This window comes from Lynx rufus, unplaced genomic scaffold (genome assembly GCF_022079265.1).
Source record: "Lynx rufus isolate CCGP_SWC_20201006 ecotype Redwood Valley unplaced genomic scaffold, mLynRuf1.p SCAF_9, whole genome shotgun sequence".
Classification (NCBI taxonomy): Eukaryota; Metazoa; Chordata; class Mammalia; order Carnivora; family Felidae; genus Lynx; species Lynx rufus.
In genome coordinates this window covers 33,745,018-33,758,059 of record NW_025814897.1, presented here as the reverse complement: position 1 = coordinate 33,758,059, position 13,042 = coordinate 33,745,018, and the positions used below count along the sequence as shown (strand labels likewise).

The 13,042-nt window shown below is 37.2% G+C and overlaps 1 protein-coding gene across 1 annotated transcript in view; it reads left to right on the top strand.

Annotated features, from left to right (window-relative positions):
* CNTN5 (contactin 5) overlaps positions 1–13,042 on the top strand; it is a 535,125-nt gene that overhangs the window by 443,656 nt on the left and 78,427 nt on the right. Inside the window, exon 15 of the mRNA XM_047071958.1 lies at positions 2,490–2,648. Within this exon, the coding sequence (XP_046927914.1) occupies positions 2,490–2,648 (159 nt within the window). The remainder of the gene's footprint in view (positions 1–2,489; positions 2,649–13,042) is intronic.

Genomic DNA, 13,042 nt, shown 5'->3' with positions numbered 1-13,042 from the left:
GAATGGCCTGCATGTACAGGAGAAAGAAGTGATGGTGTCCGTCTTATACACAGACTGCCACAAAGTCCTAAATGCTTTCTTCAAATGCCATCTATATATCTACCACATAATTTAAATGTGCTTTTCCTTAACATACACTTTTTCTCTGTCTTCCCTTCCTTCAGTTAAAACTACTTTCTATATTAACAGTGAAAGGAGAAAGGATCTGTGTACTCCTTGCTTATTTGAACAAATAAGGCATTAAAATCAGATCCAAATTCATATCTTAGCTGTGCCATTCACTAACAGAATGACTTGAGAAAAAACTTCTCCTCATAAGAATGGATTTTCTGATACACACTGCCTACCATAACACCTAACATATAATAAGATTTATTGACTAAGAAACTTATTTATTTATTGACTAATCAATGTCTGAGATTTCATTATAACCTCTATGAAATAAGAATAATGCCAATCTCAAAGTGACATAGAAATAAATGAACAAGTTAATGTTTGAAAAATACTTAGTACAGGGCCTTAATACAGTGACATGTGGATATGGTAGCTATTAGTAATATTATTACAGTTAATATTCTTATCATTATTATGTTATCATCATTATAGTTGCTCTTCTATATTCGTGTCACCAGACTAACAACTTGTTACACATCTTCTTCATCAGCACCTGGACCTCATTTATTTACCTCATCTCATCTTTAGCCACTGTTTTAATGCTTTGCACAGTCATACAGATGACACATCAAACATATTCTTCCATAAGTCCTTCTTACATAAGGCTGACCTTGTCAGCCTAATAACCATATTCCCCACTCCCCTCCAGATAAACACAAATTCTCATTCTAAAGTATCCTACTGGAATTTTCTCTTCACAAATTCCAATTCTTATATCTTTCCATCATAATAATGTGATTTCCTTGATTCCTTTCTTTTATTCTAGTCTATCAGCACCTTTCTGGCTTTACTTGACTCCCTAGCCAACCTTGACACCATGGCTATTCACACCATTGGCATCTTTGATGATAAACAAAACCAAATTATAAATTCTTAAATCTGAATGGAATCAATTGATAAACATTTTCACTTCTTGTTTCCTGAAAATGTCATTTGCTTCATGAGGCTTTTAAAATTCTTTTTCCATCTCCTTGTTCCTTCCTCAAAATTCTCTACCCAGAGGTCTTTACTAACTGCCTCCATTTCTCCATCCCTCCACTATTTCTTAGCTCCTTACAGACTAGGTCAGGCCCTCCTGATCAGATGTTGTAGTCACCAAATCTGATTCAGCAAAGTTAGACTAGAAATCCAGGACCAGAGCCAAAGAAAGTAGTTAAAAGATCCCATTCATATTTAAGAATTTGTAAATTTGGTTTGTCATCAAAGATGTCTGGTGTGAATGACAATGACATCAAGGTGGACTAGGGAATCAAGTGAAACCAGAATGGTACTGTAGGACTAATTCAGAAAATATCTTAAAATACTTAAGAGAGGTTTTTATTTTTTTTCATTGAAAATAAAACATCCTTACAGCCTGAATTGTCCATATGAGGGAATAGAAAGATATTAATAAAAAACGTAGCATGCTTTTCAGCCACTAAAATAAACCAATAAAATAAATAGAGTGTTTATAAACACTCTACAGATCTTTAAATGTTATTAGATAACACTATTTTAGAAGTGATAGTACAAAAGATATATTTCCTCCTTAATATCACAGTTGTTTCTTGAAGGTAGAGTCTATGGGCACATAGATTATCACTATTCTATGCCAATTTTTCATGATCATAAGGAAAATAATCTTCTCTGATTCACCACTTTCCCACCCTTGCTCAAAATCATCATCATCATCATCATCATCATCACCACCACCACCAGATCACACCTTCCTTTTTAACCCCTCACAAAAATTTTCCATGCCTAACTTCTAGGGTATACCCTTCTCTGGCCTAAACTATCATTTCAGAGCTTTTTATATCTCCCTTGTTAAAGTTTAAGCTACCTGAGAGTTACATCACAGTATGTGTACACTGCAGGTTTCCAGAATGTAAAAATTAGGCCCATACACCTATAGAGCTTTAGTAACAATGGGATCATTTTTGTTTCTGATACCTTTCAGAATAAAGGTTTCTGATTGCCTTTCACTCTATTGCTGCCTCTGTAAACTGTGATATATTTCAACAGTCATAGTTGATATTGACATTCATATTCTTGTGTGTGTTTCTCTTTTTGTTTCTTTTCCTGTACAATATAATGCTAATAGGTAGTTTCTTCCAAGCACAAAATGTTAGGCAAAAAAGTCAAATCTATAATTCAGTTACCGTAGAAATCATGGAAACTGCATCTCTTTTCTCTTTACTGTCAATTTTCATTACTAAATATGTATTTCATCAGGATGGTTAGATAGTTTGATTGGATCTTTATTGGAAATACATTTTCCAACAGCTCCTCTTCATGGCTTGTACTTAAATTTATCCATTCCCTTTTGTCTCTAGGTCCCCCAGGCCCACCAGGGATAGTGATTGTTGAAGACATCACGGAAAGCACAGCCACACTCTCCTGGAGTCCTGCATCTGACAACCACAGTCCAATCTCCTCCTACAACCTGCAGGCTCGCAGCCCATTTTCGCTGGGCTGGCAAACAGTAAAAACAAGTAAGAGTCTCTAAGACAACATCAGAGGCAACCTGAGTAGCTTCCTATGTCATAAACTGTATTTGCTAGCAATCTCAATAGGATCATTTTGGATTCTGGCAACTGTTATTTATTACAATACTAACCATTGTTTGCCTCCTTTTATAAAGCTACCTTGCTTTCTTCTCTCAATTCCCAAGAAGAAACCATATCATTTATATTTGTTTGTTTATTGAAATAACTTTAGGTTCAAATGGAAATTGTAGAAATAGTACAAAGATGTCCTATGGACCCATTCCTCAGGTCTCCCTAATTATAACATTTTACATAACAATGGTACAATTCTCAAATCAGAAAATTAACATTGGTACAATGTTATTAACTGAGCTACAGACTATTCATATTTCACCAGTTTTTATATACAAATTTTCTGTGTGCAGTCCCATAAAATTTTATGAGATATTATTTTATAGACTCAAACCACCAAGACAATCAGATATAGAATTTTTCCATTATTCTAGTTCCTTGTGCTACCTCTTTATAGTCACACACCTGTTTTATTTCCTTTTATTTTATATGTGTTTCGTTTCCAAAAGGAAAATCTAACATAAAATTACATTATTTAAAATAATGTGGCATTTTAATGTTTACTTTAAACATGCTTGTGTAATAATTGCCCTATTTTTAAAGTCACTTTCTTCCCTGATAGTTTGCTTTTAATGTTGTAACCACACTCCTATCTCTCCAAATGTGGCAGTCTGCAGGCATAAGGGAAATTACAATCACTTGATAGTTATTAGAAACTTATATAGAATATTAGTATTTAAAAGTATGTAATATATATAAAATACAATCTTCAGAAGTAGTTGCCCATCCTGAGTAAGGATTTGTGATTTTGTTTTATTTTATATATAAATATAAAATTTACTCTGTTTAGAAGTAAAATATAAAAGTAAAATTTCTGAGTGCAGTAACCATAAAACTCAGTTAACCAGAATGTTACAGAAGTCGAGTGGTCCATTTTGCTGCTTAAATAAATTAAGTTTAAACAGAAATTTATTTTTGTATAAAAATGTACAATTTGGGAGAGAGGAAGTATACTCATCTGTATGCAAAATACTATTAGCTTTTTTTAAATATTAGTTTCCTACATTAAATTATAGAATTTATTTTATCATTATAATGTATTATACATATATACATATTAATTTGTAACATATATAATGATGGGTATTAGCTTCACTTCTGGCTCCATGTCAACCCTGTGATAGCTCTATAGATTCAAGAAACTGTGGGACTTGGGGTCCCTGGGTGGATCAGTCAGTTAAGCATCTCTCGGTTCAGTTCAAGTCACGTTCTCATGGTTTTGTGAGTTTGAGCCCCGCATTGGGCTCTGTGCTGACAATGAGTCTGCTTGGGATTCTCCCTCTCTCTCTCTCCCTCTCTCTCTCTCTGCTGCTCCCCAGCTCATGCTGTCTATGTATCTCTCTAAATAAATAAATAAATAAATAAACAAAAAAAATAAATTTGGGGAATCTCTAGGTTCAACAGATAATTCTGGAAAAATCACAAAGTCAAGCCACATGAACAGGTTTATTCAAGAAAACTTATAACCTCTGCCACAGTGCTTTATGTTTTCATTTGTGTGACAGCCCAAACTTTTTGCTTTGCAGCCAGGAAATGGATTCACCTTAGGTCTGGTGTTGTGCACTCACCATGTGCATTTTCCCTCCTGTAGCTATGCTACATGACCACTCTTGCCACACTGCCCATACTTTGTGGGACATTTTCCTTATGAGCACATTGCAATACATACAAATGTTTTCTTGTTCATTCCATGCCCATGTTTTTGTCCTTCTTACCTTAACACATGACATGGCAATCCAGGACATCTAATCTTCCTCCTATTACAACCAGTTTCCTAGTCACTCGTATCTTAATTTCTCACATCTTGATTCACCTGCTTTTATTTTTGTTGTTTGATAGATAGAAAGAATAAAAGTGTATGTATGTGCATATATAGATACATATATAAAATGTAGAATTTTTTGGCAAAGGGAAAATGAAAGAGAGATTGTGTGTGTGTGTGTGTGTGTGTGTGTGTGTGTGTGTTGCATGTGCATGCGTGTGTAGGGCTTAGGCATTTGGACTAAATGTTATTTTGGGGGGTTACTTGTTTGAAAAGTCTCTCCTATAAAGTTGCATTGTAATATTTCTAATTTAACTTGAGCACTGGAACATTTTTAAGTTGAGAGTTCTTTTAAAATTCAGTTCAGCAAGTACTCATTAAGAAATTTATGTTTGTACTATAATTATAAGGAAATACATATTTCTCAGACATATATTTCTATAAATGATCAATTTTATTTGCTCTTGATAAGACTGTAAGTAATAGAGTCTAATAGATAATTTTCTAGAGTAATTATTTAGAGTAATAGATAAGTAATAAGATTCTAGCAAGATGACTCCTTATCTAATGAGGTCACTCATTTCTCCATTTCTCCATGCCATCCTCAAGGCAAGCATGCCCAGGAGGAGTACTCAACTTTTACCTGCTCTAAAGTACAATTTTAAATGGTTTTAGTCCCCAGCTAAATCTGACCACAACTTTTTTTCATGCCTATAATAAGGAAAGAAGTCCCTTTGGAACCACATTAGTTCCCAGTGAACCCAAAAGGCCAGTGGACCTTTTGTTTTGATAGTTGCCTTTCATCTAAATTAACTTCAGTAGAGTAAACTCTAATGCAGAAATATCTATTAGAAAGAAGAAATGGATCTGGCATTTGAATTCTCTGATAAAGTTAATGTAGTTAATAAGTGAATATTTAAAAATTACCTAAGATTCTTTATACACAAAATAGTGAATTACTTATTTTTGCCAAGTGATGAGTTGCATGCATATGGACATTCTAACTAATGATACTTAAAATTAACTTATTAATATTGCCTGTTCAACAATCAGACTAAAATGTGACTGTGAATGTGACCAATTCATTCACTTTGAAGGAAGTATGAAAATAGCCATAGGAAATAGACAATTTCATTTGCAGACCCCTTTTCTGTTAAAATAAATGGTTTTTGATGTGGAAACCTGATTTTTTTCTTTATGTTATTGAATAGTATTATTCAGTTTACTATTTTATTGTGTCCTCTTAGGAATAACAAAATCACCTATAATCATAGAATGTATTGGTCATTGTTTACTTAATTCACACATGTTTCTTAACTATTCTTTCAGTGGATATGTTTTCTATCTACATATATTTTCCACTGATTGATTGGTTGATTAAATTTGTCAACAAGACAGACTTATTTACCTTACTAAATTATGTAATTAAATTCTAGGATGTAATTCTTTTACAAACAAAGTCATTTTAACAAGCTTCTCTCCCTGAATCAATATGGGGTTCTTCACTATTTTTAGTCACTTTTTAATCATTTTTAATCACTGTATTCTCACTGAAGCAGATATTCTCTTTGAAAATATCTTGTTCCCATACTTCCAGAAAAAAAAAATCTTTATAACAAGTACCTTCAAGGTTTTAAAAATATTTATTTTAGCATACATTCACCACTATCTTTTATCTCCACAATATTGCACTTGAAAACAAAATCCTAATTTTATAAAAGTTTGTTTTTAATTTATTTCATAAAATGTTATTTCATCAAAAATATTAATATCTTCAGTATATACTACTTACAAGTAGCAAAAAATTAGAATTTATAAATATTTTTATTTAATTTTTAAAGAGGGATTAGATTTAGAATATAGGGTGAGGGAGAGACTTTAAAACCTATAGTCAGAAGATGGCGGCATAGGAGGACACTGGGCTCACCGCGCGTCCTGCTGATCACTTAGATTCCACCTACACCTGCCTAAATACCCCAGAAAATTGCCAGAGGATTAGCATAACAGAGACTCCGGAGCCAAGCGCAGAAGAGAGGCCCACGGAACAGGGTAAGAAGGGCAGCGAGGCAGTGCACGCTCCATGGACTGGCAGGAGGGAACCGGGGCAGAGGGGCGGCCCGTCTGCCAAGCAGAGCCCCTGAGTCTGCCTTGCAAAAGCGGAGGGGCCGGACGGAGTGTGTTCCGACAGCAAGCGGGACTTAGCATCTGGGAGGTCATAAGTTAACAGCTCTGCTAGGAAAGCGGGAAGGCTGGAGGACAAAGGGAGGGAGAGTTGCTGAGCCCGGGAGAACAGAGCTCAGTTTGGCGGGGAACAAAGGGGCTCACCAGCGCCATCTCCCTCGCCCATCACCCAGCCAAAATCCCAAAGGGAACCGGTTCCTGCCAGGGAACTTGCTTGCTCCGCGCAAACAACCAAAGCTGTGCTTCTGAGAAGCCACCCCTCCGGCAGCAGGTCTGACTACCTCCCGCTGCCACAGGGCCCCTCCTGAAGTGGATCACCTAAGGAGAAGCAAGCTAAGCCTGCCCCTCCTGCCCCCGTGCACCTTGCCTACCCACCCCAGCTAATATGCCAGATCCCCAGCACCACAAGCCTGGCAGTGTGCAAGTAGCCCAGATGGGCCGCCACCCCACAGTGAATCCGGGCCCTAGGAGAGGGGAAGAGAAGGCACACACCACTCTGACTGTGACATCAGGTCTGACTGTGGCCCCGCCCACCAACTCCAGTTATACACCACAGCACAGGGGAAGTGCCCTGCAGTTCCGAACCACTCCAGGGACTATCCAAAATGACCAAACAGAAGAATTCCCCTCAAAAGAATCTCCAGGAACTAACAACAGCTAATGAACTGATCAAAAAGGATTTAAATGATATAACAGAAAGTGAATTTAGAATAATAGTCATAAAATTAATTGCTGGGCTTGAAAACAGGATAGAGGACAACAGAGAATCTCTTGCTACAGAGATCAAGGGACTAAGGAACAGTCAGGAGGAGCTAAAAAACGCTATAAACGAGCTGCAAAATAAAATGGAAACGACCACAGCTTGGATTGAAGAGGCGGAGGAGAGAATAGGTGAACTAGAAGATAAAATTATGGAAAAAGGGGAAGCTGTGAAAAAGAGAGATTAAAAAATCCAGGAGTATGAGGGGAAAATTAGAGAACTAAGTGATACACTAAAAAGAAATAATATACGCATAATTGGTATCCCAGAGGAGGAAGAGATAGGGAAAGGTGCTGAAGGTGTACTTGAACCAATAATAGCTGAGAACTTCCCTCAACTGGGGAAGGAAAAGTCATTGAAATCAAAGAGGCACAGAGAACTCCCTTCAGACGTAACTTGAATCGATCTTCTGCACCACACATCATAGTGAAACTGGCAAAACACAAGGATAAAGAGAAAATTCTGAAAGCAGCAAGGGATAAACGTGCCCTCACATATAAAGGGAGACCTATAAGACTCGTGACTGATCTTTCTTTTGAAACTTGGCAGGCCAGAAAGACATGGCAGGAGATCTTCAATGTGATGAACAGAAAAAATATGCAGCCCAGAATCCTTTATCCAGCAAGTCTGTCATTTAGAATAGGAGAGATAAAGGTCTTCCCAAACAACAAAAACTGAAGGAATTTGTCACCACTAAACCAGCCCTACAAGAGATCCTAAGGGGAATCCTGTGAGACAAAGTACCAGAGACATCGCTACAAGCATAAAATATACAAACATCACAATGACTCTAAACACGTATCTTTCTATAATAACACTGAATGTAAACGGACTAAATGCGCCAACCAAAAGACATAGGGTATCAGAATGGATAAAAAAACAAGACCCATCTATTTGCTGTCTGCAAGAGACTCATTTTAGACCTGAGGACACCTTTAGATTGAGAGTGAGGGGATGGAGAACTATTTATCATGCTACTGGAAGCCAAAAGAAAGCTGGAGTAGCCATACTTATATCAAACTGGACTTTAAATTAAAGGCTGTAACAAGAGATGAAGAAGGGCATTATATACTCATTACAGGGTCTATCCATCAGGAAGAGCTAACAGTTATAAATGTCTATGCACCAAAAACGGGAGACCCCAAATATATAAAACAATTACTCATAAACATAAGCTACCTTATTGCTAAGAATGTGGTAATTGCAGGGGACTTTAACACTCCACTTACAGAAATGGTTAGATCATCTAAACACACAGTCAATAAAGAAACAAGGGCCCTGAAGGATACATTGGATCAGATGGACTTGACAGATATATTTAGAACTCTGCATCCCAAAGCAACAGAATATACTTTCTTCTCGAGTGCACATGGAACATTCTCCAAGATAGATCATATACTGGGTCACAAAACAGCCCTTCATAAGTATACAAGAATTGAGATCATACCATGCATACTTTCAGACCACAATGCTGTGAAGCTTGAAATCAACCACAGAAAAAAGTCTGGAAAACCTCCAAAAGCATGGAGGTTAAAGAACACCCTACTAAAGAATGAGTGGGTCAACCAGGCAATTAGAGAAGACATTAAAAAATATATGGAAACAAACGAAAATGAAAATACAACAATCCAAACGCTTTGGGATGCAGCGAAGGCAGTCCTGAGAGGAAAATACATTGCAATCCAGGCCTATCTCAAGAAACAAGAAAAATCCCAATACAAAATCTAACAGCACACCTAAAGGAAATGGAAGCAGAACAGCAAAGGCAGCCTAAACCCAGCAGAAGAAGAGAAATAATAAAGATCAGAGCAGAAATAAACAATATAGAATCTAAAAAAAACTGTAGAGCAGATCAACGAAACCAAGAGTTGGTTTTTTGAAAAAATAAACAAAATTGACAAACCTCTACCAGGCTTCTCAAAAAGAAAAGGGAGATGACCCAAATGGATAAAATCATGAATGAAAGTGGAATTATGACAACCAATCCCTCAGAGATACAAACAATTACCAGGGAATACTATGAAAAATTATATGCCAACAAATTGGACAACCTGGAAGAAATGGACAAATATCTAAACACCCACACTCTTCCAGAACTCAATCAGGAGGAAATAGAAAGCTTGAACAGACCATGACCAGTGAAGAAATTGAATCCGTTATCAAAAATCTCCCAACAAATAAGAGTCCAGGACCAGATGGCTTCCCAGGGGAGTTCTACCAGACGTTTAAAGCAGAGATAATACCTATCCTTCTCAAGCTATTCCAAGAAATAGAAAGGGAAGGAAAAATTCCAGACTCATTCTATGAAGCCAGTATGACTTTGATTCCTAAACCAGAGAGAGACCAGTAAAAAAAGAGAACTACAGGCCAATACCCCTGATGAATATGGATGCAAAAATTCTCAATAAGATACTAGCAAATCGAATTCAACAGCATATAAAAAGAATTATTCACCATGACCAAGTGGGATTCATTCCTGGGAGACAGGGCTGGTTCAACATTCGCAAATCAATCAACGTGATACATCACATTAAGAGAAAAGAGAAGAACCATATGATCCTGTCAATCGATGCAGAAAAGGCCTTTGACAAATCCAGCACCCCTCTTAATAAAAACCCTTGAGAAAGTCAGGATAGAAGGAACATACTTAGACATCATAAAAGCCATTTATGAAAAGCCCACAGCTAACATCATCCTCAATGGGGAAAAACTGAGAGCTTTTTCTCTGAGATCAGGAACATGACAGGGATGCCCACTCTCACCACTCTTGTTTAACATAGTGTTGGAAGTGCTAGCATCAGCAATCAGACAACAAAAGGAAATCAAAGGCATCAAAATTGGCAAAGATGAAGTCAAGCTTTCGCTTTTTGCAGATGACATGGTACTATACATGGAAAATCCGATAGACTCCACCAAAAGTCTGCTGAACTGATACATGAATTCAGCAAAGTTGCAGGATACAAAATCAATGTACAGAAATCAGTTGTATTCTTATACACTAACAATGAATCCACCGAAAGACAAATAAAGAAACTGATCCCATTCACAATTGCACCAAGCAGCATGAAATACCTAGGAATAAATCTAACCAAAGATGTAAAAGATCTGTATGCTGAAAACTATAGAAAGCTTATGAAGGAAATTGAAGAAGATTTAAAGAAATGGAAAGACATTCCCTGCTCATGGATTGGAAAAATAAATATTGTCAAAATGTCAATACTACCCAAAGCTATCTACACATTCAATGCAATCCCAATCAAAATTGCACCAGCATTCTTCTCGAAACTAGAACAAGCAATCTTAAAATTCATATGGAAACACAAAAGGCCCCGAATAGCCAAAGTAATTTTGAAGAAGACCAAAGCACGAGGCATCACAATCCCAGACTTTAGCCTCTACTACAAAGCTGTAATCATCAAGACACCGTGGTATTGGCACAAAAACAGACACATAGACCAAGGGCATTGAATAGAAACCCCAAAACTAGACCCACAAACATATGGCCAACTCATCTTTGACAAAGCAGGAAAGAACATTCAATGGGAAAAAGACAGTCTCTTTAACAAATGGTGCTGGGAGAACTGGACAGCAACATGCAGAAGGTTGAAACTAGACCACTTTCTCACACCATTCACAAAAATAAACTCAAAATGGAGAAAGGACCTGAATGTGAGACAGGAAACCATCAAAACCCTAGAGGAGAAAGCAGGAAAAGACCTCTCTGACCTCAGCCGTAGCAATCTCTTACTCGACACATCCCCAAAGGCAAGGGAATTAAAAGCAAAAATGAACTACTGGGACTTTATGAAGATAAAAAGCTTCTGCACAGCAAAGGAAACAACCAACAAAACTAAAAGGCAACCAACGGAATGGGAAAAGATATTTGCAAATGACATATTGGACAAAGGGCTAGTATCCAAAATCTATAAAGAGCTCACCAAACTCCACACCCGAAAAACAAATAACCCAGTGAAGAAATGGGCAGAAAACATGAATAGACACTTCTCTAAAGAAGACATCTGGATGGCCAACAGGCACATGAAAAGATGCTCAACGTCGCTCCTTATCAGGGAAATACAAATCAAAACCACACTCAGATATCACCTCACGCCAGTCAGAGTGGCTAAAATGAACAAATTAGGAGACTATAGATGCTGGAGAGGATGTGGAGAAACGGGAACCCTCTTGTACTGTTGGTGGGAATGCAAATTGGTGCAGCCGCTCTGGAAAGCAGTGTGGAGGTTCCTCAGAAAATTAAAAATATACCTACCCTATGACCCAGCAATAGCACTGCTAGGAATTTACCCAAGGGATACAGGAGTACTGATGCATAGGGGCCATTGTACACCAATGTTTATAGCAGCACTCTCAACAATAGCCAAATGATGGAAAGAGCCTAAATGTCCACCAACTGATGAATGGATAAAGAAATTGTGTTTTATATACACAATGGAGTACTACAGGGCAATGAGAAAGAACGAAATATGGCCCTTTGTAGCAACGTGGATGGAACTGGAGAGTGTGATGCTAAGTGAAATAAGCCATACAGAGAAAGACAGATACCATATGGTTTCACTCTTATGTGGATCCTGAGAGACTTAACAGAAACCCATGGGGGAGGGGAAGGGAAAAAAAAAGAAAAAAAAAAGAGGTTAGAGTGGGAGAGAGAGCCAAAGCATAAGAGACTCTTAAAAAGTGAGAACAAACTGAGGGTTGATGGGGGGTGGGAGGGAAGGGAGGGTGGGTGATGGGTATTGAGGAGGGCACCTTTTGGGATGAGCACTGGGTGTTGTATGGAAACCATTTTGACAATAAATTTCATATATTGAAAAAAAAATAAAACCTATAGTTATTTCTAAGAAAACATAAATATATGTACCTTTGGGAAGAAGGATTTTTATAGTTTATATTCGTTTTCTTTTTTAATGTAAAGCCTGAAATAATTACATCAAGGTTAAAACTGAAATTAAATGTAATTTTTATCACACTTGGCATTTTGAACTCCTCTTTCATTCAATATAAATTTGTCAAACACCTTCCAGGTAGTATTCTAGGCCCTATCCTTGCGGATATTGTATTCTCATGGGTGAGGACAAACAATAAAGAGGGAACATAATAAACAAGTACAAATCTATAGTCATCAAGACAGTATGGTATTGGCACAAAAACAGACACATGGAACCATGGAACGGAATAGAAAACCCAGAAATGGACCCACAACTGTATGGTGAAATGATCTTCAACAAGGCAGGAAAGAATATCCAATGGACAAAAGACAGTCCCTTCAACAAATGATGTTGGGAACACTGGACAGCGACATGCAGAAGAATGAAACTGGACCACTTTCTTACACCACACACAAAAATACAAAGTGGATTGAAGACCTAAATGTGAGACAGGAAACCATCAAAATCCAAGAGAAGAACACAGGCAGAAACCTCTTTGACCTAGGCCACAGCAACTTCACCAGTCACATCACCAAAGACAAGGGAAACAAAAGCTAACAAGAACTATTGGCACTTTATCAAGATAAAAAGGTTCTGTGCAGCCAAGGAAACAATCAAT